The sequence below is a fragment of the Salmo salar genome, chromosome ssa04 (assembly GCF_905237065.1).
Source record: "Salmo salar chromosome ssa04, Ssal_v3.1, whole genome shotgun sequence".
NCBI lineage: Eukaryota > Metazoa > Chordata > Actinopteri > Salmoniformes > Salmonidae > Salmo > Salmo salar.
This window is the reverse complement of record NC_059445.1, coordinates 77059701-77085855: the sequence shown is the minus strand read 5'-3', so window position 1 is coordinate 77085855 and position 26155 is coordinate 77059701. Positions and strand designations below refer to the sequence as shown.

The following is a 26155-nucleotide window of genomic DNA, read 5'->3' as shown; positions in this document are numbered from 1 at the left end:
TGAATCATTTTTATTTATAAAAACAAATCACTGGCCTTCACCCAATACCCCATAATGTCAAAGTGGAATAATGTTTCTCTGAATTTTTACAAATTCATTAAAAGTGAAAAACTTAGATGTTCAACCCCTTTGTTATGGCAAGCCTAAATAAGTGAAGTCTAAAAAATGTGCTTAAGTTGCATGGACTTTGTGTGCAATAATAGTGAAAACATTAGTTTTTGTATGACTACCTCATTTCTGTCCAGATTTAACCACAAAGACCAGGGAGGTTTTTTAATGCCTTCAAAAGAAGGGCACCTATTGGTAGATGGATACAAAAAAAATTAAGCAGACATTGAAAAACCCTTTGAGCATGGTGAAGATATTAATTACACTTTGGATGGTGATTTAATGCACCCAGTCACTACAAAGATGCAGGTGCCCTTCCTAACGCAGTTGCCAGAGAGGAAGGAAACCGCAGAGGGATTTCACCATGAGGCAAATGGTGACTTTAAAACAGTTACAGAGTTTAATGGCTGTGATAGAAAAGCTGAAGATGACTCAACATTGTAGTAACTCCACAATACTAACCTAATTGTGTGACAAGATGGAAGCCTGTACGTAATACAAATATTCCAAAACATGCATCCTGTTTGCAACAACTCTTCCAAGATCTAATTTTTCCATCTACGGACTGAACATACTCTTCTGCAACCCGCCTCACCCAATGTGGTATGGATCTGCTATTTTTAATACTTTAGAACTGTAACCCCCTTCAGAAGCTAGCCAGCTAACTAGCTAGTAGTCAGTTAGCCACTGCTTGCGGTCATCACTGTTAACTCGGACATCTGCCAGCTTCGGCCCGGTCAACTCCTGCCAGCCTGCACAGCGCGATATCAACCCAGAGCATATCAGACTGCTTTTCTCCACCATATCGCCGGATTCCTACCTCAATCTTTGAACCTTTACTCCGGATCATCACAGTTAGCAAGCTGCTATCCGAAGGGCTACTCCTGGCTAACGTCTATGTTCCGAAGCAAGCACCAGTTAGCCTGGAGCTATCCTCGAATCTAGGCCCATCTCCCGGCTAGCCGGAGAAATCTATCAAGCAATTCCTGGGCTTCAATTAACTCTTTTGCCAATTGGCCTGGACCCTTTGCTGCCGACATGGAACCCCGCCGATCCATCACGACTGGTCTAACCAATGTAACAGGCTCTTCCGTTGTGACATCCCCTTGAGGCCCATATGCTAGCCCCGACCTGCTAGTTGTCAATCTCCGTGCCTCCAGCTCGCCTAGCTACTCACTGGACCCTATGATTACTTGGCTACACATGCCTCTCTCTAATGTCAATATGCCTTGTCTATTGCTATTTTGGCTAGTAATTTTTGTCTTATTTCACTGTAGAGCCTCCAGCCCTGCTCAATATGCCTTAGCTAGTCCTGTTCCACCCCCCACACATGCGGTGACCGCACCTGGCTTAAATGGTGCTTCTAGAGACAAAACCTCTCATCGTCACTCAATGCCTAGGCTTACCTCCACTACTCACATCCTACCATACCCTTGTCTGTACATTATGCCTTGAATCTATCCTTCCGTGCCCAGAAACCTGCCCCCTTTACTCTGTTCCGAATGCACTAGACGAACAGTTCTTTTAGCCGTACTCTTATCCTACTCCTCTTCTGTTCCTCTGGTGATATAGAGGTTAACCCAGGCCCTGCAGCCCCCAGCATCACTCCCATTCTCCAGGCGCTCTTATTTGTTGACTTCTGTTACCGTAAAAACCTTGGTCTTATGCATGTTAACATTAGAAGCCTCCTCCCTAAGTTTGTTTTATTCACTGCTTTAGCACACTCCGCCAACCCGGATGTCCTAGCCGTGTCTGAATCTTGGCTTTGGAAGGCCACCAAAAATCCTGAAATTTCCATCCTTAACTATAACATTTTCCGACAAGATAGAACTGCCAAAGGGGGCGCAGTTGCAATCTACTGCAGAGAGAGCCTGCAGAGTATTGTCATACTATCCAGGTCTGTGCCCAAACAATTCGAGCTTCTACTTTTAAAAATCCACCTTTCCAGAAACAAGTCTCTCACCATTGCCGCTTGTTGTAGACCCCCTTCAGCCCCCAGCTGTGCCCTGGACACTATGTGAATTGATCCCCCCCCCCCAAATCTATCTTCAGAGTTCGTACTGTTAGGGGACCTAAACTGGGACATGCTTAACATCCCGGCCGTCCTACAGCTAGATGCCCTCAATCTCACACAAATTATCAATAAACCTACCAGGTACAACCCTACATCTGTGACCATGGGCACCCTCTTAGATATCATCCTGACCAACTTGCCTTCTAAATACACCTCTGCTGTCTTCAACCAGGATCTCAGCGATCACTGCCTCATTGCCTGCGTCCGTAATGGGTCCGCGGTCAAACGACCACCCCTCATCACTGTCAAACGCTCCCTAAAACACTTCAGCGAGCAGGCCTTTCTAACCGACCTGGCCCGGGTATCCTGGAAGGATATTGACCTCATCCCGTCAGTAGAGGATGCTTGGTTGCTCTTCAAAAGTGCTTTCCTCTCCATCTTAAATAAGCATGCCCCATTCAAACAATGTAGAACTAAGAACAAATATGGCCCTTGGTTCACCCCAGACTTGACTGCCCTTGACCAGCACAAAAACATCTTGTGGCGTTCTGCATTAGCACCGATTAGCCCCCGCAATATGCAACTCTTCAGTGAAGTCAGGAAGCAAAATTCTCAGTCAGTTAGGAAAGCTAAGGCTAGCTTTTTCAAAAAAAAAGTTGCTTCCTGTAGCACTAACTACAAATAGTTCTGGGACACTGTAAAGTCCATGGAGAATAAGAGCACCTCCTCCCAGCTGCCCACTGCACTGAGGCTAGGAAACACTGTCACCACCGATAAATCTACGATAATCAATCATTTCAATAAGCGTTTTTCAACGGCTGGTCATGCTTTCCACCTGGCTACCCCTACCCCGGCCAACACCTCAGCACCCCCTGCAGCAGTTTGCCCAACCCCACCCCCCACCACTTCGCCTTTACCCAAATACAAACAGCTGATGTTCTGAAAGAGCTGCAAAATATGGATCCCTACAAATCAGCTGGGCTAGACCATCTGGACCCACTCTTTCTAAAATTATCAGCTGAAATGGTTGAAACCCCTATTACTAGCCTATTCAACCTCTCTTTCGTATCGTCTGAGATCCCCAAAGATTGGAAAGCTGCCGCGGTCATCCCCCTCTTCAAAGGGGGAGACACCTTAGACCAAAACTGTTAGGCTGAGCAGGATGGATATAGGTCTTTCTAAAATCTTCGAAAACCAAGTTAATAAACAGATCACCGACCATTTCGAATCCCACCGTACCTTCTCCACTATGGAATCTGGTTTCCGAGCTGGTCATGGGTGCACATCAGTCACGCTGAAGGTCCTAAACGATATCATAACCGCCATCGATAAAAGACAGTACTGTGCAGCCGTCTTCATCGACCTGGCCAAGGCATTCGACTCAATCACCGCATTGTTATCGGCAGACTCAATAGCCTTGGCTTCGCCTGGTTCACCAACTGCTTCTCAGACAGAGTTCAGTGTGTCAAATCGGAGGGCCTGTTGTCCTGACCTCAGGCAGTCTATGGGGGTGCCACAGGGTTCAATTCTCAGGCCGACTCTTTTTTCTCTGTATATATCAATGATGTCGCTCTTGCTGCTGGTGATTCTCCGATCCACCTCCTCTTAGACGACACCATTCTGTATACATCTGGCCCTTCTTTAGACACTGTGCTAACAAACTTCCAAACGAGCTTCAATGCCATACAACACTCCTTCCGTGGCCTCCAACTGCTTTTAAATGCTGGTAAAACTAAGTGCATGCTCTTCAACCGATTGCTGCCCGCACCCTCCCTCCTGACTAGCATTACTACCCTAGACGGTTCTGACCTAGAATATGTGGACAACTACAAATACCTAGGTGTCTGGTTAAACTGTAAACTCTCCTTCCAGACTCACATTAAGCATCTCCAATCCAAAATTAAATATAGAATCCGCTTCCTATTTCGCAACAAAGCATCCTTCACTCATGCCGCCAAATATACCCTCGTAAAACTGACTATCCTACCGATCCTTGACTTCGGCGATGTCATTTACAAAATAGCCTCCAACACTCTACTCAGCAAACTGGATGTAGTCTATCACAGTGCCATCCGTTTTATCACCAAAGCCCCATATACTACCCACCACTGCGACCTCTATGCTCTCGTTGGCTGGACCTCACGACATATCCGTCGCCAATCCCACTGGCTCCAGGTCATCTATAAGTCTTTGCTAGGTAAAGCCCCACCTTATTTCAGGTCACTGGTCACCATAGCAACACCCACCCGTAGCACGCACTCCAGCAGGTATGTTGCACTGGTCATCCTCGAAGCCAACACTTCCTTTGGCCGCCTCTCCTTCCAGTTCTCTGCTGCCAATAACTGGAACAAATTGCAAAAATCTATGAAGCTGGAGACTTGTATCTCCCTCTCTAACTTTAAGCGTCAGCTGTCAGAGCAACTTACTGATCACTGTGCCTGTACGTAGCCAATCTGTAAATAGCACTACCTCATCCTCAAATTGTTACTTACCCTCTTGCTCCTTTTCACCCCAGTATCTCTACTCGCACGTCATCATCTGCACATACCACTCCAGTATTAATGCTAAATTGTAATTATTTTTGCCTCTATGGCCTATTTATTGCCTACCTCCCTACTCTTCTACATTTGCACACACTGTTCATAGATCTTTCTATTTGTCTTTTCTTTTGTGTTATTGACTGTACAGTTGTTTTTGTCGCACTGCTATGCTTTATCTCGGCCAGGTCGCCGTTGTAAATGATAACTTGTTCTCAAATGGCCTACCTGGTTAAATAAAGGTGAAATAAAAATAAATAAAAAAACAAGCCATTAAAGTAATACTGCAAAGAATGTGATAAAGCAATTAACTTTGTCCTGAAAACAGTGCTATTTTTGGGGCAAATTCAAGACAACACAGTACCACTCTCCATATTTTCAACCGTGGTGGTGGCTGTATCATGTTATGGGTATGCTTGTAATTGTTAAGGACTGGGGAGTTTGTCAGGATAAAAATAAACAAAATGGAGCTAAGCACAGGCAATATCCTAGAGGAAAACCTGGTTCAGTCCTTCCAAAAGGCACTAGGAGATTAATTCATATTTCAGCATAACATTATCATAAAACACAAGACGGTGAATGTTCCCGAGTGGCCGAGTCATAGTTTTGACTAAAATCGTCTTGAAAATCTATGGCAAGACTTGAAAATGGTTGTCTAGCAATGATCAACAACCAACTTCACAGAGCTTGAAGAATTTAGAAAATAATAATGGGCAAATGTTTCACAATCCAGGTATGGAAAGCTTAACCACAAAGACTCACAGCTGTAATCTCTGCCAAAGGTGATTCTAACATGTATTGACTCAGGGGCTGAATACTTTATCTAAATGTTTTATTTCTAACAATATTTTCCCAAATATTAGAATTTTTCTTCCACTTTGACATTAGAGTATTTTGTGTAGATTGTTGACAAGAAATTATTTAATTTTAATTCCACTTTGTAACACAACAAAATGTGGAAAATGTCAAGTGGTGTGAAGACTTTCTGAAGGCACTGTAGCTAGCAAGTTAGCAAACCAAATGCATAGCTGGAGCCCTGAGCTGGATTTCATTTCACATCTTAGATTTCTTATAGTTATACTTAACCTATAATTATAAGCAGTGGCGTAGCACGCATCACGAGGCAGGGTTTAACCTCTCTAGGGAAGGTGGGACGAAATCGTCCCACCTACGTAACAGCCAGTGGAATCCTGTGGCGCGTTATTCAAATACCTTAGAAATGCTATTACTTAAATTTCTCAAACATATGACTATTTTACACCATTTTAAAGACAAGACTCTCGTTAATCTAACCACACTGTCCGATTTCAAAAAGGCTTTACAACGAAAGCAAAACATTAGATTATGTCAGCAGAGTACCCAGCCAGAAATAATCAGACACCCATTTTTCAAGCTAGCATATAATGTCACATAAACCCAAACCACAGCTAAATGCAGCACTAACCTTTGATGATCTTCATCAGATGACACGCCTAGGACATTATGTTATACAATACATGCATGTTTGTTCAATCAAGTTCATATTTATATCAAAAACCAGCTTTTTACATTAGCATGTGACGTTCAGAACTAGCAAACTTCCGGTGAATTTACTAAATTACTCACGATAAACGTTCACAAAAAACATAACAATTATTTTAAGAATTATAGATACTCCTCTATGCACTCGCTATGTCCGAATTTAAAATAGCTTTTCGGTGAAAGCACATTTTGCAATATTCTAAGTAGATAGCCCGGCATCACAGGGCTAGCTATTTAGACACCCACCAAGTTTAGCCCTCACCAAAGTCAGATTTACTATAAGAAAAATTGTATTACCTTTGCTGTTCTTGTCAGAATGCACTCCCAGGACTTCTACTTCAATAACAAATGTTGGTTTGGTTCAAAATAATCCATAGTTATGTTCAAATATCCTCTGTTTTGTTCGTGCGTTCAAGACACTATCCGAAGTGTAAAGAAGGGTGACGCGCCCGACGCGTTTCGTGACAAAAAAATTCTAAATTTTCCATTACCGTACTTCGAAGCATGTCAACCGCTGTTTAAAATCAATTTTTATGCCATTTTTCTCGTAAAAAAAGCGATAATATTCCGACCGGGAATCTGTGTTTTATTACAAAGAGAGAGAAAATAAAAACATGGGGTCGCCTCGTGCACGCGCCTCAGTCTCATTGTCCTCTGATAGATCACTTACCAAAGGCGCTAATGTTTTTCAGCCAGGGGCTGCCTCGACATCATTCAGCTTTTTCCCGGGTTCTGAGAGCCTATGGGAGCCGTAGGAAGTGTCACGTTACAGAAAAGATCCTAAGTTTTCAATAAAAAGAGTCAAGAAGCCCAAGGAATGGTCAGAGGGCACTTCCTGTACAGAATCTTCTCAGGTTTTTGCCTGCCATATGAGTTCTGTTATACTTACAGACACCATTCAAACAGTTTTAGAAACTTTAGGGTGTTTTCTATCCAAAGCCAATAATTATATGCGTATTCTAGTTTCTGGGCAGTAGTAAAAACCAGATTAAATCGGGTACGTTTTTTATCCGGCCGTGTAAATACTGCCCCCTAGCCCTAACAGGTTAAACGTTATTGAAAGTCATACCGTATGTATTTCGAAATACCCCGGTATATGGTATACACAGTATATCGCCCAAGCCTAATGGAATTTGGATATCGAGGAAGCGTACAGTGCTTTTGCACATTCAAGGAATCCTTAGCTCAGCCAAGCTGGTAACACCAAAGGGGAGAGAATATTTCTCATCTTGCGATTGTTCAAACAGTCAACATCCAAGTGGGCAACAGTTGTTGAAATTACGTCATAGTAACTATGCAGAAACCGGTTGAAATTCTGCCCCCTGGAATATTTGTGCTCCACAGCATGGCAATGTTCTGATCAAATAAACATGTACTGTATAATTGTATTAGAATTGTTATTTGAAAGACCACTACTAACAACACTGCAGTAGAGTGTATTAAAATGACCTATCTTCGTCTTACCTTGGTCTTATTATATCAATGTTTTGATCAAATTAACATATTCAGTTAATTAGGTACATGGTCAGTTAATGAGGTACACCACCCCATTCATGAAAATGTATTGCTCTAAAAGTCACGTGGTCGTGGCTTGCTATATTAAGCAGGCAGACAGGCATGGAGGTATTAAATTACTATTCTATTGAACGTTAGGACACTCAATTTGCCCATTCTAAGTGACTGAGTGTGGTATGATTGTCGGTGCCAGGCGTGCCTGTTCCATCTCAAAAATTGCCAACCTCCTGGGCTTTTCACGCACAACAGTGTCTAAGGTTTACCGAGAATGATGTGACAAACAAAAAACATCCAGTCAGCGGAAGACCTGTGGGCAGAAACAGCTCCTTGATGAGAGGTCGAAGGAGAATGGGAAGAATTGTGCAAGCGAACAGGCAGGCCACAAACAGGCAAATAATGGCTCAGTACAACTGTGGTGTGCAGAACGGCATCTCAGAACACATAACTCATTGGTCCTTGTCACGGCGGGGCTATTTCAGCAGACGACCACACTGGGTTCCATTTCTATCAGCTAAAAAAAAGAAGCAGCTCCAATGGACAAGGAGGAGTAGAAAAACACTGCCTGGTGTGACGAATCCTGGTTCCTGTTGTCACGATTTTGTGTAAGCAGCATATGTCCCCATCCTGCCTAGTGTCAGCGGTAATTGCTGGTGGTGTAATGGTGTAAGGAATGTTTTCCTGGCACACGTTAGGTCCCTTTATACCAATTGAGCCACGTTTCCATGCCCAACGAATTCAGGCTGTTCTGGAGGCAAAGGGGGGGTTGATCTGGTACTAGATGGGTGTACCTAATAAACTGGCCACTGAGTATAATTTTATCAGCATTATAGCTCACTCAAAAGAATAGCACTAACAACACTGCAATCCTGACCAATGCTCTGTGGATTGTCTGTTTTGTGCAGGGTTCCGGAACCTTCACCTGGATGACCAGATGACCCTGCTGCAGTGCTCCTGGCTGTTCCTCATGTCGTTCGGCTTGGGCTGGCGCTCCTACCAGCAGTGTAACGGAGGGATGTTGTGCTTCGCCCCTGACCTGGTTATTAATGAGTAAGTTCAGAGAGTAAGAGATAGAGAGGGGTCAGAAATACACCTAGGAGGGCAGTAGCTGGCTGGGGGCTCTGGAGATGAGAAAGGTCAGCCTGGGTTGTAGGTGGGTTTCTATGAATCACTAGTTAAACCCTCTTTATGATATGGATTGCCTGAATGAAACATTTATGCATATATACAGTGTGTATATATACAGTACCAGTCAAAAGTTGACACCTACTCATTCCATGGTTTTTTTCTTTATTTTTACTATTTTCTACATTGTAGAATAATAGTGAAGACATCAACACTATGAAAGAACACACATGGAATCATGTAGTAACCCAAAAGTGTTAAACAAATAAAAACCATTTTTTTATATTTGAGGTTCTTCAAAGTAGCCACCCTTTGCCTTGATGACAGCTTTGCACACTCTTGACATTCTCTCAACCAGCTTCATGAGGTTTAATGCATTTAAATTAACAGATGTGCCTTTTTTTAAAGTTAGTTTGTGTAATTTATTTCCTTTTTCATGCGTTTGAGCCAATCAGTTCTGTTGTGACAAGGTGGGGGTGGTATACAGAAGATAGGGCTATTTGGTAAAATACCAAGTTCATATTATGGTAAGAACAGCTCAAATAAGCAAAGAGAAATGACAGTCCATTACTTTAAGACATGAAGGTCAGTCAATCCGGAAAAGTTCAAGAAATGTAAAAGTTTCTTCAAGTGCAGTCGCAAAAACCAAGCGCTATGATGAAGCTGGCACTCATGAGGACTGCCACAGGAAAGGAAGACAGAGTTACCTCTGCTGCAGAGGATAAGCTCATTAGAGTTACCAGCCTCAGAAATTGCAGCCCAAATAAATGCTTCAGAGTTCAAGTAACAGACACTTCTCAACATCAACTGTTCAGAGGAGACTGTGTGAATCAGGCCTTTATGGTCGAATTGCTGCAAAGAAACCTCTACTAAAGGACACCAATAAGAAGAAGATACTTACTTGGGCCAAGAAACACGAGGAATGGACATTAGACCAGTGGAAATCTGTCTTTTGGTCTGGTGAGTCCAAATTGAGATTTTTGGTTCCAATCGCCGTGTGAGACGCAGAGTAGGTGAACGGATGATCTCCGCATGTGTGGTTCCCACCGTGAAGCATGGAGGAGGTGTGATGGTGTGGGGGTGCTCTGCTGGTGACACTGTCACTGATTTATTTAGAATTCAAGCCAAACTTAAGCAGCATGGCTACCACAGCATTCTGCAGCGATACACCATCCAATCTGGTTTGCGCTTAGTGGGACTATCATTTGTTTTTCAACAGGACAATGACCCAACACACCTCCAGGCTGTATAAGGGCTATTTGACCAATAAGGAGAGTGATGGAGTGCTGCATCAGATGACCTGGCCTCCACAATCACCCAACCTCAACCTAAATGAGATGGTTTGGGATGAGTTGGACCACAGGGTGAAGGAAAAGCAGCCAACAAGTGCTCAGCATATGTGAGAACTTCTTCAAGACTGTTGGAAAAGCATTCCAGGTGAAGCTGGTTGAGAGAATGCCTTGATGACAGCTTTGCACACTTTTTGGAAAAGGGTGGCTTCTTTGAAGAATCTCAAATAACACTTTTTTTTGGTTACTACATGATTCCAAATGTGCTATTTCATAGTTCACTATTGTCTTCACTATTATTCTACAATGTAGAAAATAGTAAAAAATAAATTTAAAAAAACCCTTGAATGAGTAGGTGTGTCCAAACTTTTGACTGGTACTGTATATATATCCTGGACAAAGTGAAGAGAGAGGACATACTGTCCATCCAATAAGGGCTGATTTCACAGCCCAGAGTGTCAACACTCTGTTTCTCCAGCTGTATTATAGGCGGAACATTCATTACACTATGTGGATTGCAGGTGGAAACAGGTGTTGATTATCGGTGTGTGTGTGTGTGTGTGTGTGTCAGTGAGAGGATGAAGTTGCCTTACATGACCGACCAGTGTGAGCAGATGCTGAAGATCTCCACTGAGTTTGTGAGGCTGCAGGTGTCTTATGACGAGTACCTGTGTATGAAAGTCCTGCTGCTGCTCAGCACAGGTACAGTACAACATTTACAGTGATTCTTAGTTATACAGTATGATTTGTATACTATGTTTTTCATTGTCATATTTGTAAAAGTATAACATAAAAATATTACCTGAATAATTTTAGTAATTTAGCAGGTGCTCTTATCCGGAGCGACTTAAAATGAATGCATTCATCTTAAGATGGCTAGTTGAGACAACCACATGCCATGGGATTTAAGATAGATAGTCTTTTGAAGAGGTAGGGTTTGAGACGTTTTCAGAAGATGGGTAGAGACTCCGCTGTCCTGACGTTAGGGGGAAGCTTGTTCCACCATTGGGGTGCCAGGACAGAGAAGAGCTGGACTGGGCTGAGTGGGAGCTGATCCCCTGTAGATTTAAACAGTTATTCATTATAGCAGTCCAACACAGTTTGAAAGGAACAGGCTGGGGAAAAGCAGAACAAATGTTTTGACGTCTCAAAGTACAGAAGAGGAGGTAATCCAGACAGACAACTGAAGCTTCAGTTTTTCAATTAGCTTTGTACAAATGAGGCCTCGGTAAAAAAAAGTCCCAGCATGACAAACCATTACCGAAACATATTTAAGCAGAAAACACTGCTTATTGCAGTGTTGTTGACTTAGATTGACTGGGAAAAAAAGCTTTTAAAGGCTTTCAAATTACTCAGTGAGTAGTGTTGAAAGGAGCACACACTTGTCTTTTGATTGCTTCTTAGGGAAATTAAAATTATATTTGCAGACAGAGCTGTGCTTCTTTTTTTTTAAACCAGTGAGCAATCATCCTTGATTTCCTCTTACACAGGACCGACAGACATTTTCACGTTTTATTTTTGTCTCATCAATAATGATATCCACATAACTGGAAATGTCAAGGAAATAGACAAGGGGACCATTTTTGATCGATGTTGACATATTGCCTGCTATTATAGACCTGGGTCATTCTACGAAAATGTTGTACCTTTTTGCGTCCCTTTGCTATTTTAAATAGAAATTCTGAACCAATATTGAGTAAAAAGTCTGCATTTTGACATGTCCCTCCATGCTCCATTTGTGTCTTCTAGGAAGATTTTAACCCACTTAACCCCAAAATGTTTCCTCAGTTTTCACCATCAGTAGCCATGTTTCCACCCACAGTTTTTATGCAAGAAAGGTCGTATCATATATAAAAGAAAAATAGCACAACGGCTGTTAAGGAAATTTCTTCATTTGAAATGGTGGGAACTTTTTGTGTCGGTAAAATGTATTATGCGAGAATTTATTGTGGAAACGCCTTTAGATAAAACTAATTATGATGAAAATCACAGGGTGGGGAAAGTGCATGGTATGTATGCGCTTGATGCTGCTTTACAATAAATGTCGAGTGTCTTATTCTGGTGACATGATGTTCAGTGCTTGTTTTTATTTGTCAAAACGGCAATCAATCTCATCATGTAGACTAGCCTACCCGCACAGTATCTGCTAGCTTTTGGCTAGAACACGAGCCAAGACAAGAGTAGGCCCATTTGCTATTTAACGCAACAGTTTTTGTGACAACTGTTGGTAGAGTTGAAAATGTGATGAAAACGCATTGAACATTAGACTTTTATTTGGTACATGAAAACTTAAGCAAAAAAGTAAATGTGTGCCCTATGACATCACACACTGATTTTTATCTGCAACAAGTCAGTTTGGTGGGAACGCCACTGGTAGGAAAATGTGTTTTTAAAAAAAGCGTATTTTAAAATATTTGCATGAAATTCTGTCACCAATTGGATGGAAACATGGCTACTGACTCTCTCTAACTGACCCTATTGGATGGAAACCTAGCTACTGACTCTCTCTAACTGACCCTATTGGATGGAAACCTAGCTACTGACTCTCTCTAACTGACCCTATTGGATGGAAACCTAGCTACTGACTCTCTAACTGACCCTATTGGATGGAAACCTAGCTACTGACTCTCTAACTGACCCTATTGGATGGAAACCTAGCTACTGACTCTCTAACTGACCCTATTGGATGGAAACCTAGCCACTGACTCTCTCGAACTGACCCTATTGGATGGAAACCTAGCTACTGACTCTAACTGACCCTATTGGATGGAAACCTAGCTACTGACTCTCTCTAACTGACCCTATTGGATGGAAACCTAGCCACTGACTCTCTAACTGACCCTATTGGATGGAAACCTAGCTACTGACTCTCTCTAACTGACCCTATTGGATGGAAACCTAGCTACTGACTCTCTAACTGACCCTATTGGATGGAAACCTAACTATGGTAAAGCCTTAGTTTGTTGCTTTGACAGTCATTGGATTATTTATCTGTCCCAAATGTTTAGGTTAACCCTGAGGTGAACTGAACTCTCATTTTAATATGGTGAAACTTTTTAATAACCTAAAGAAACATTGAACATCTAATAGCCACATCATATTGTAAAAGCAGGTGAGCTAGTTCTACTCTTTTTGGCCGGTGTTTTGTGCTGGAAAACTGAGTGGGTTGAGAAAAACACGTCAACCCTGTTAAAGTTAGACAGGCTAGAAATATTTTAACAATAAAACAATTTTGTGAAGCTTGTATTCAATTGCCACTTCCTGTTGCACACAACAAGCTTCGATATCCCTTGTAACAAGGATTCATGGCAGATTTAACTAGTAATTACCAGTTGGAGGCTGAGTATGTGAGCAGAGTTGAGCGGTCTGAAATCCTGCTTATGGAGTGGTAATTGTGCACCGCTCCACGTCCCTTTCAACCGCTCTGCTAAAATCCGCTCCTCACTGACAGGAAAAAAAATCACAATTTAACCAACAGCCATCCGTTTTTGTGACTACCTGGACCTACCATTTGGTTGTGAAATATTGAAACCACCAAACCATATGATTTGAATAAAATCGATTATATTAAACAAAAAGGTGGATGTAAGAATTGTCATATTAAACAACATATAAACACTAAATAGGTCAGGAGTCAGACAGGGAGCCTAAGAAGGAACCAAAATGAATTATTTAGGCTATATATAAATTATTTTCAAGGCTATAGCCTACAAAGAAATGCATTGTGAATAATTTGTGAGTGTGACACACTAGGCTGGTTAGGGAGTCAGGGACATTAAGCGCTCAGCATTTAAACAACATTTTGTTGTATTAAATCATTGTGGTCTATAGATTGCTCATATAGGCTGTGACTTAATTAGAATTAAATGCTAATTAAATGAAAAATGCCTTATTAGGCTCAGTGACTGTAAATTCACTTTTAGAAACACCAGTTTGGCCAGAGTCATGCGATGGTGCCTGGAGAGCTGGTCAGCAGCGGAGAACATCCTGTCGGTGCTTGCAGAGCCACTGGGGATGCAAAACACCCTTTTGGCCACTCTTGCCAGGCTGGGCAGAGATGCAGAGTTCTTTTGTTTTGTTTCTATATGTAGGCCTAAAGGTTTTTAAGCAAAATAACGCAATCAAAACAGAAATCTCCTTGAAAGTTGGAATATGCCAGGGTTATTGGGCCAAAATCAATTATGGCCTATTGTATATACAGTTGAAGTCAGAAGTTCACATACACCTTAGCCAAATACATTTAAACTGTTTTTCACAATTGCTGACATTTAATCCTAGTAAAAATTCCGTCTTAGGTCAGTTAGGATCACGTCTTTATTTTAAGAATGTAAAATGTCAGAATAATAGTAGAGGGAATTATTTATTTCAGCTATTATTTCTTTCATCAAATTCCCAGTGGGTCAGATGTTTACATACACTCAATTAGTGTATTAATTTGGTAGCATTGCCTTTTAAATTGTTTAACTTGGGTCAAACATTTCGGGTAGCCTTCCACAAGCTTCCCACAATATGTTGAGTGAATTGTGTCCCATTCCTCCTGACAGAGCTGGTGTAACTGAGTCGGGTTTGTTGGGCTCCTTGCTCGCACACGCTTATTCAGTTCTGCCCACAAATCTTCTAAAGGATTGAGGTCAGGGCTTTGTGATGGCCACTCCAATACCTTGACTTTGTTGTCCTTAAGCCATTTTGCCACAACTTTGGAAGTATGCTTGGGGTCATTGTCCATTTGGAAGACCCATTTGCGACCAAACTTTAACTTCCTGACTGATGTCTTGAGATGCCGCTTCAATATATCCACATAATTGTCCTTCCTCATGTTGCCATCTATTTTGTGAAGTGCACCAGTCCCTCCTGCAGCAAAGCACCCCCACAACATGATGCTGCCACCCCTGTGCTTCACGGTTGGGATGGTGTTTTTCGACTTGCAAGCCTCCCCCTTTTTCCTCCAAACATAATGATGGTCATTACGGCCAAACAGTTCTATTTTTGTTTCATCAGACCAGAGGACAATTCTGCAAAAAGTACGATCTTTGTCCCCATGTGCAGTTGCAAACCGTAGTCTGGCTTTTTATGGCGGTTTTGGAGCAGTGGCTTCTTCCTTCCTGAGCAGCCTTTCAGGTTATGTCGATATAGGACTAGTTTTACTGTGGATATAGGTCATTTTGTACCCGTTTCCTCCAGCATCTTCACAAAGTCCTTTGCTGTTGTTCTGGGATTGATTTGCACTTTTCGCACACCAAAGAACGTTCATCTCTAGGAGACAGAACACGTCTCCTTCCTGAGCGGTATGACGGCTGCGTGGTCCCATGGTGTTTATACTTGCGTACTATTGTTTGTACAGATGAGTGTGGTCCCCCAAGGATGAAACAGACTTGTGGAGGTCTACAATTTTTTCTCTGAGGTCTTTGCTGATTTCTTTTGATTTTCCCATGATGTCAAGCAAAGAGGCACTGAGTTTGAAGGTAAGCCTTGAAATACATCCACAGGTACACCTCCAATTGACTCAAATGATGTCAATTAGCCTATCAGAAGCTTCTTAAGCCATGACATCATTTTCTGTAATTTTCCAAGCTCTTTAAAGGCACAGTCAGCTTAATGTATGTAAACTTCTGACACACTGGACTTGTGATGCAGTGAATTATAAGTGAAATAATCTGTCTGTCTAAACAATTGTTGGAAAAATGACTTGTCATGCACAAAGTTATGTCCTAACCGACTTGCCAAAACTATAGTTTGTTAACAAGAAATTTGTGGAGAGGTTGAAACATTTGTTTTAATGACTCCAATCTGTGTATGTAAACTTCAGACTTCAACTGTAGATAATAGAATAAAAATTAAGGAAACTTTTAAGAGATCTGTTTTTTACTTTATAAATACTTTGCTACAATGACATACTTAATTAGCTACCCAACTCGTTCATTTATTTTAGCGTGTGTGTGTAACAAGTACAGCATCATGCTTTCGGGATATGTGTCTTTTCAGATTCCTCAATGATTTTTTTAGTTGTGAACATTAGATCACCACTCTCTTGCTCCTGGTCCTCATCTTTGTAAGTCACCTCGATTTTGCACCTGTATGTTTTATCAATTTCTTTATGGAAATATTTAGCTACTCCATGACAGTAGCTAAAGCAAGGGGCTATAGCAGCACACAAGTGGACTACAAATGCATGCTGGGCCAGGCATGCCCTGAGCTCGAGAAAGTGAGCCACTTTAAAAAATATATATTATTTAACCTTTATTTAACTAGGTAAGTCAGTTGAGAACAAATTCTTATTTACAATGACGGCCAACCTCGGCCAAACCCGGACGACGCTGGGCCAATTGTGCTCCGCCCTATAGGACTCTCAATCACGGCCGGTTGTGATACAGGCTGGAATTGAACCAGGGTCTGTAGTGACGCCTCTAGGACTGAGATGCAGTGCCTTAGACCGCTGTTTCACTCGGGAGCCCCAAGCACCCTAATGGAACACTATTGGAGCGGAAGAGAAGGCCGACGCTCCAGTCTTTGGAATCTCACGTCGCACTCCAGTCAAATTGGGCTCTCCTCCACTCCAGCTCTGGTTGGAGTGCTGAATGCACCGTAACAGCGCTAACTATCCGCTATATTTTATATATACATATTGTGGAGTGTTTTACAATGTATAGTTTTTGTTTAAATCCATACAATCCAAAAATTGTGAAATCCCTCAATCTGACTAAGTTCCACCAATTCGGTGACTTTTGAGAAGTGTAACTACCCACCTATAGACTTATCTCCTGTTGGTAGTGATTCACCGATCTGTCATTTGACCGATATCCGATATTTTCCTTGCCAAAAAAAACAATACCGATAACCAATATAAAAAAATGTTGCGGCCTTTTAAGCATTCTAGTACAGTTAAATAGTTAACACACACACATGGACGCAGCGGTTTAAGGCACGGCATCTCAGTGCAAGAGGCGCCACTACAGTCCCTGGTTCGAATCCAGGCTGCATCACATCCGGCTGTGATTGGGAGTCCCATAGGACGGCGCACAATTGTCCCAGCGTCGTCCGGGGTAGGCCGTCATTGTAAATAAGAATTTGTTCTTAACTGACTTGCCAATTAAATAAAGGTTACACACACACACCACACTGACAAAAAATGTGTTTTGTTGGCATTTATGTATGTCCCCATTACCAGTAAAACATAATCCAAACCTATTTCTTTCACTTACTTGCTGTGCTGTTTCGTTGTTCAGTCGTTTCATTCTCAACCAGGATTTCTATGAAACGCAGTTTGGGTCTTTGCGTGTCAAAAAGAAAACAATGACCAGTAGATAACACTATTTGACTTGACAAATAAGCTTGTTGACCGAAAAGGACCTGACATATGACTGCACGTCACATTTAACACATTCATCATTTTTTTGATAGTGAATACACTTTCATCTCACATCGATACGTATGCTATGATGCTGGTAAAGTTGTCTCGCGCACCTACAGTGCTGGTCATTAAAAAAAAAAGCTAGCTAGCTCATGGATGCAAACAATGTTCTTCCCCATAAACATTGCAAAACGACATCTGTTTCAGTAGCCAGACCAGTCAGCGAAAGCCATCACCCATGACAGAGAACGCTTGATTGTCAAGGGCAATGAATTTCATTATCTTGGCTTTAACCTCTATGGGCAAGGTGGGACGTCACCGTCCCACTCTATTCAACAGCCAGTGGAATAGCGTGGCGCGAAATACAAAACCTCAAATGCAATAATTTCAATTTTTCAAACATACGACTATTTTACACCATTTTAAAGACAAGACTCTCGTTAATCTAACCACATTGTCCGATTTCAAAAAGGCTTTACAGCGAAAGCAAAACATTAGATTATGTTAGGAGAGTACATAGCCACAAATAATCACACAGCCATTTTTCAAGCTAGCATATATGTCACATAAACCCAAAACACAGCTAAATGAAGCACTAGCCTTTGATGATCTTCATCAGATGACACACCTAGGACATTATGTTATACAATACATGCATGTTTTGTTCAATCAAGTTCATATTTATATCCAAAAACAGCTTTTACATTGGCATATGATGTTCAGAACTAGCATTCCCACCCAAAACTTCCGGTGAATTTACTAAATTACTCATCATAAACGTTGACAAAATACATAACAATTATTTTAAGAATTATAGATACAGAACTCCTTTATGCAATCGCTATGTCAGATTTTAAAATAGCTTTTCGGCGAAAGCACATTTTGCAATATTCTGAGTACATAGCTCAGCCATCACGGCTAGCTATTTTGACACCCGCCAACTTCGGGGCACACTAAACTCAGAATTAGTATTAGAAAAATTGTATTAACTTTTCTGATCTTTGTCAGAATGCACTCCCAGGACTGCTACTTCCACAAAAAATGTTGTTTTTGTTCCAAATAATCCGTAGTTATGTCCAAATACCTCCGTTTTGTTTGTGCGTTCAGGTCACTATCCAAAGGGTAACGCACGAGTGCATTTCGAGACAAGAAAAATCTAAATGTTCCTTTACCGTACTTAGAAGCATGTCAAACGCTGTTTAAAATCAATTTTTATGGTATTTTTCTCGAAAAATTGTAATAATATTCCAACCGGACAATAGTGTATTCATTCAAAAAGGAAAAGAAAAAACAGCATGGTCGCGGGACCGCGCATCACCAATCTCTTAGTCACCAGGCAGACCACTGACAAACTGAGCTACCATACTCTGCCCAGAGACAGGTGACGCCTCAATCCGCTTTCTGAAGGCTTTAGAGAGCCAATGGAAGCCTTAGAAAGTGCAACGTAACCCCAGGATACTGTAGTTTCGAAAGGGACTAGAAAGAACTACAAATTCGCAGACAGGCCACTTCCTGCTTGGAATCTTCTTAGGTTTTTGCCTGCCATATGAGTTCTGTTATACTCAGACACCATTCAAACAGCTTTAGAAACTTCAGAGTGTTTTCTATCCAAATCTACTAATAATATGCATATTCTCGTTTCTGGGAAAGAGTAGTAACCAGTTTAAATCGGGTACGTTTTTTATCCGGCCGTGAAAATACTGCCCCCTAGCCCATACAGGTTAATGGATTTTGCCTTTTGAGTTGTCTCACTGAATTGTTCTTACCCTTTGAAATGACTGCTCGACTTGTTGACTGCTTGATCCACACAGCAGACATTGAGCGCTAGGAATGCTGTGTTGCATGTGTAGGGCAACATTTTACGTGGCGTCATTACGGCATGTACATACGTTATATAGGTAAGCATGTCAGCTTTGACGTCGGATTTGCACATCGGCGTTAAACTAGACAACGGCTGATGCCGGCATTTTTAGCTAATATCGTCCGATTCCGATATGTTCACCGATATATCGTGCATCCCTACCTGTTAGTATTGCCTGCTACTTCAATGCATCGTTCATGTTAAAAAGTAGCTGAAGGCTAATAGCTGGAGAATGACACATATTGTTGCTCTTTCATACCAAAATAGTGATTTGTCAGTTATTCTGCACTGGAGAGGCATAAAATACTTCTCTTCTATGTTTAGAAAATAACCTCACTATATCCAAACCAAAAAGAGTATACCAGGGGCAAGCCAATTTGTATATCTCATCTGATAAGACAATTGGAGAGTATTTGACAATTTCCCACCTATGTTGTTTTGCATAATATCCATGGAGTGCAGTTTTGCCTGGGCCCAATTCCAAGATCCCAGAAGCCTGCAGTCCACGGTAGATCCTTCATCTGGCTCTCATCAGGGAAGAATGGGACAGCATAAAACCCATTGATGTTACCTGTGGTTCTGCATATTTTCCATTGACCTAAGTGTGGTTGGTACGGAAGGGGTGGGTGGTGTGTATGAGACCGTAGTGACAGGATAATGGGCAGTGTTCAGACTAGGAGACACTCCTTCCTGGCCTAGCCTAGCTGTAGGTCAGATTGTCTTGCGTGAATGTTGGTAGACTGAATGAGGTTGCGTCCTTGACATCCCAAGCTTTTTATTATGGCTTTTTTATAATGACCGTGACGTAAGTACTATATTGATATACACTGCCTTAAATGCATGATGTGTAAAAGGTTGTTTATGTATGTTTTACTCCCTCCCGCCCTCCTTCGCTTGTGCTTACAGTACCAAAGGATGGATTGAAGAGCCAGGCTGTGTTTGATGAGATCCGCATGACCTACATAAAGGAGCTGGGGAAGGCCATCGTCAAGCGGGAAGAGAACTCCAGCCAGAACTGGCAGAGGTTCTATCAACTTACTAAGCTACTGGACTCCATGCAAGAGGTGAGACTGAGGCTAAACCCAGCCTGCTCACACAGCAACACAACACCATTCAGCAACACTTGCCACCGTTTTCCAGGGACTTACGGAACCCAGGATTTCCTGGTAAACAATGGCAAGTGTTACTGCTTGGCCTATCCTGCCTAAATAAATGCAATGCAATGAAATGAATGAGTATGCCCATCCCCAACACACACACACACACACACACACACACACACACACACACACATTACATCTTCTCCTCGTCAACATACCAACAAATCAACCTGTTACAGAGATCCAGTATGCCTGATGAGCAGTCGAAACTGCACTGTTGTTATTCTATGTGTATTTGTGAGCCTCTTGAGTTAGAGGAGCTAATTAGAATGTGTCACAAGCTTCCTTTTCCAGCTATGCTATCAATGTGAAAGATGTCTTGACACTGTGCACTGTACCAAACAGTAGCTAAGCACCCTTGCATGTTGCTCTGTTGTTGCCAATGTGCGCCTAGTGAAAGACCGCTAAAAAAATACCCTGTTGTTTCCACAGATGGTGGGGGGCCTCCTGCAGATCTGTTTCTACACATTTGTGAATAAATCCCTGAGCGTGGAGTTCCCGGAGATGCTGGCTGAGATCATCAGCAACCAGTTACCGAAATTCAAAGATGGGAGCGTCAAGCCCCTTCTGTTTCATGCCTTAAACCATGACACAATGCCTTAAAACCCCAGCCTCCCCTGCCTTCTGTCCTCTCGCCCGCCCGCCAGCCAGACCCGCCTATTTTCCCTGCAGATGGCCCAGGACCCCCACCAGTACGGATTAATGTAATGAGAGCGTGCTCCTGAATCGGTTTCCAGAGGACTCCGATGGAGAAATAGAACTTGCAAAGGAGAATGACACAGTGACCGAGCGACAGGTCACAAACTAGACTGACCCTTCTGAATCAAACAGAAACTTTTCTGGAATCGTGTTTAGACCGTGAATCACTTCATAACAGTTGATTATTGTGAGATTGGAGGAATCAAATTCTACCAACGAAAAGAGATTAATATTTTGAATTGATTTTATGCATGCACACACTGCTCTTCTTTTTTACACAGGATTATCAGAAAAGGGAAAATGTGCCTTTTTTTGGTTTAGCTTTGCAGGCTGTCTATAGCCATTCTTCTCAAACTGTCAAAAGCAAGTATTTTGCATAGGAATCTAATATAAACACTTTTGTATGTATTTCTATCTGTTATTCACAATGGCAGTTTCTATCCTCTAAACAGCCATGTTTCTTTTCTCAAGTGGGCAGCTTAATGATCCCCAGAAGTGAACTAGCAAGAGTGAGCTCCTTATGTAAGGTAATGAAATCCAACATTTATGTCCAATTTCATTCTCCACAACCTTTCAGTAGTTTACTCAAAAGCATCAATAATGCTTTGTGGTATTCATAAGGAGAATTTGGTTCCTGCCCATGTCTGAGCTTATGTCACATACAGAATGTCATAATTCAACAGTGGGAAAAAAATGATTCACATTTGTTATAGGTGAAACATCAGTTAAACCTTTACAGTACCAGTCAAAAGTTTAGACATATTTAGTCAGTCCAGGGTTTTTCTTTATTTTTACTATTTTCTACATAATAGAATAATAGACCGGTGAAAATCAGGTTGAGAGTACGTCAAGAGTGTGCAAAGCTGTCATCAAGGCAAAGTGTGGCTACTTTGAAGAATCTCAAATATATTTTGATTTAACTCTTTTTTTGGTTACTACACGATTCTATGTGTTATTTCATAGTTTTGATGTCTTCACTATTATTCTACATTGTAGAAAATAGTAAAAATAAAGAAAAACCCTTGAATGAGTAGGTGTGTCCAAACTTTTGACTGGTACTGTATGTGTAACAGGTTAAGTCTTCGTGTTAAAGGGAGGGCTCACTTCATGTTAAAACCGGCCTTGATTTGCGAGCTAAATGAAAATGCCAGCGTTGGTCTAGGGGATGGGAGTTTGCAGCAGTGGCTAATGATTGTGTGTGTGTGAGAGCAAAAAGGACAGAAAGTAACAACCTGAACAAGTTTGTTCATATGATATGAAAACGGATGTATTTATTTCAAAGTTGTCACAACCCTATTTCTTATGATGCGTCAAGCTGAGTTTGAGAGCATACGCACAGTCACTATTCTCTGGGAGTTGCAAATAAATTATGTAAAATGTCACAAGGTCTTCAGTTTGGCCCGTTTTACCGTCACCTGTGTGTATTATACTAGTGCCAAACCAGAACTGTTTAATTGTTTTGCTGTCCAAGCATTATTATTCTATGCTTCAGGGTGCTCATTTTATAAAAAATATTATTGGGTAAAAATAATAAGTACACCAGCTAACGAGGAATACAAGTATTGATTGTTGTTCACAAGATCATGTAGATGTTTTCAAGCCATTTTGTATACTTGTACTCTGAGACTCTTGAACTTGCAATGGTGTTTTGTAATGCTATCAAAGTATGGTGACCTGCACATTTCCCTGTGAAAACGAAGTTCGCCGTCCCTGCTAGAAGTCATTCTCTCTCTCTCTTGAGGTAAACACCAGCTTATGCCATGTAAAAGCCCAAAGTAAAATGGCTTTTGGTGTGCAAGTGCAGAATCATTGCTATAAGGCTTTCTACTTGGTCTCAGAATTGTTTTATTCTAACTTCTAAGCTCCTTCTTCGTAATCATTAGGCCAGGATAGTTAACAAACAAAATGGCAGCCATGTGATCTAACTACCTCATGTAGTCATCCTTTCAGTCAGACTGATGGAATGACCACGTGAGATGGATCCCCTGGTGCTGCTCTCTGCACGTGTTTTGGGGTGAGATTGACATATTTTGGTTTACTTTCACATAGTGTTAGAGGACTGTCTCTGTTCTGGTCTTCGATTGGTCAAACCAGCTTGATCATATCCTAATGATCACTGCATTGCCGTAGATGTACGTACATATAGGGTAACATCCCTGAAGTTTTGATTAATACATGTTTCATGACAACTTTTGACAGAATACCTGTATATTCCTATACTAATTTGTTTTTTTTCTCAAACAAGTTTCACTTAAGGCCTTGCAAAAGGGAGACAGAGAGCCATACAAAAATGTGGGTTTAAATTCAGGAAAACTTAACTGTCAATGCTTTTGAAAATGGATTTCTTTTAAAACAACTATTTTCAGTAATTTTGAATATCAGTTTGATCCTCTTTGATATGAATCATTTTACTGTCTTTTTGTGCATTTGATGAGTAAGACAGTAATTGTTTTATTTTTCTGTTGGTTTGTGTTTGACAAAGATACATGTATTGCATATGTACTTAGAAAGTGTTAATATGTTGTCTGACTAAATATAAATCAATGGGAAAGATTATATGAAAGACCACTTTGTTTTAGAAAATGTGGGTTTTGGGAGGGGATGAAGGACTGGAGTATATTTTGTATAGTGCAACAGAGTTGCCAAAGCAGAGAGAACAGAAGTATTCAAGCAGCCAGTTACATTTACAGTAGCACTTATCCAATTATAGTACCTATTTTTAAATATATTTTGTAATGGTCTAAGCTTTGTATATTGCTGTGAGGATTAACCAGTCATTTAAAAATACATTTAAAAAAAGGTATTTGTGTGAAAGTAATCTACCAGAGAATTTGCACTACCACGTTTCATAATAAATAGGAAAGGAGCTAGGTCTGTACTCCAAGTCTTAGCTGTGAAAGAAATGGTCGTTTTTCACTGCAAACACTAAATACTGACCTGCCTCATTTCCCATTGATTTCAGATTGATTTGTTTTGGTTTACGAACCACAAAACGGCCTACAAGAATCTACAAATATGTTAATTCACTACCTCATACTGGTTGAGAGTCTATTTTCTGTATAAAATACATGCAAATAGTATCTTTAAAGATTGAGGGCAGATCATATTTCACTGGTATATGGCTTTCATTAAAGTCTGTTCTGTTTGTATTTCAGTTCTGTACATGTAATCCAAATGTAAAGAATATATACATTGTCTATTTGTTTACAAAATAGTTTGTATTACTGCTGTCAATGTCAATATTTTCACCAATTTGATTAAATGTTGGACTAAAATGTCTGTAGTTCTGGTTGCTCTAGTTTCACTTCATGACCTCCTAGGTGATTATCAAATGTTTCTCCAGATAAACCTGTTCATAAAATAAAAGCTTTTTCAATCATTTCTCAGGCCTCCAAATTTGTCTTGATGAATGACACATTTTTCTTAACTGTGTTTGTTGGATGAACATCAGACATAAAAGTTAACAGGAACTTCAAAGGAAATTACAATTTCCATATCACTGTGTAGTATAAAAATGTTTTGACTCCATCAAACTTTCTGGAGCTGGGAACCTGTTCACCACCTGAGGAAATATTTGAGAAACGACCGTAAGCCTATTCTGTGTTCAACTTCTGAAGGGCTTACGTTGCTAACATAGCTGGTTTTAAGTCACTGTGAGGTCATGGATAGGAGTTATCTGGAGCATGATAACGGATTATAAACCGGGTAGTTTGAGATCTGGATGCTGATTGGCTAAAAATGGTGTTAAAATCAGACAATATACCACAGTATGATGCAAAATGTTTTGTTCACTGTTCTAATTACCTTGGCAACCAGTAAGGCACCTCAGGGGTATGTGGTACAGTATATGGCCAACATACTGTACCACAGCTAAGGTGTGTATGAAGGCACTTCAAGTTGCGTCGTGCTTAACAGCCCTTAGCCGTGGTATATTATTGACCCTATACAACACCACCTCCGTGATTAGGTACATTTTTAATTGGGGTCAACTGTCGCTTTAATATCAGCCAGTTTAGTTATCATAATCCTCATTTGGGCACAACTTATCAAAACCTTTCGCAACGGAAAACAAAAATGAGTCCCTCCCTGTGTCTTTTCTTCCGTTTTGTGCCTAACAAATACAACCCAGGGGTGTCTTTGCTTTCCAATACTCTAAACTACGGGTGTCAAATGTATCCACAGAAGGTGGGTTTTTCCTTTAAATTAAGACCTACACAACCAGGTGATGGGGAGTTCCTTACTGATTAGTGGCCTTAATTTATCAATCAAGTACAAAGGGGGAGCGAAAACACGCAGACACTCGGCCCTCCATGCAATGCGATGGAATTCCCTTTATTTTGAATACATTTTCTCATATCGATAATGCTTTGTTATATTAGGGTTGTCTACTCAGAACCAGTAGCGGTGCGTGGGTAAAATCACTGCGGATGTGATATACCACGCCTTTGTTCCATCACAAAACCGGAGAGCAACCTCTGTCCAGTAACAGACAGTTACATGACCTACTGCATGGTCAAGCAAGTTCATGTTTCCCACATTTTCAGACCACTAAACTACTATTGATTTAGAACCATGGAGTTACCACAAGTCGCAAAGAAAACAGCAGCTGCCTCCACTATAAAAACACTATTTCAATTTCAACGTCATTAAATCACCTCTGCTTAGTCTAATACAGTGACAACTAAATAATACCAAAAACAAATTGGTTCAATCAATGTAAACGAAACATGATGTGGCTGTCCATGGTTCTGATTTCTCTGTGTGTTTGTGCAAGTAAAAAAAACATGTTGACTCACCCTACTTGTAGAGAAACGCCAATGCCATCCTCTCTTCCATGTTGACGAAACGGTCTGTCACTGTCATGCAGTGCACGTTTTCATTTTTTGTTGTCCTAGGGTACCTGGCTAAAATTCTTGCTCGCCTAACTTCCTTTCATGGACAATGTTTAGCTAGTTAACATTAGCCTTCTACATCTAGCTAC

The 26155-nt window shown here is 41.1% G+C and overlaps 1 protein-coding gene across 1 annotated transcript in view; it reads left to right on the top strand.

The window, feature by feature from the left end:
* Positions 1-24555, top strand: part of LOC100380779 (glucocorticoid receptor) — a 114321-nt gene extending 89766 nt beyond the window's left edge. The window contains 4 exon segments of the mRNA XM_045717356.1: positions 8598-8742; positions 10678-10808; positions 20222-20379; positions 20908-24555. Of these exon segments, the coding sequence (XP_045573312.1) occupies positions 8598-8742; positions 10678-10808; positions 20222-20379; positions 20908-21078 (605 nt within the window). The 3' untranslated portion in view covers positions 21079-24555.
* The last annotated feature ends 1600 nt before the right edge of the window (positions 24556-26155 follow it).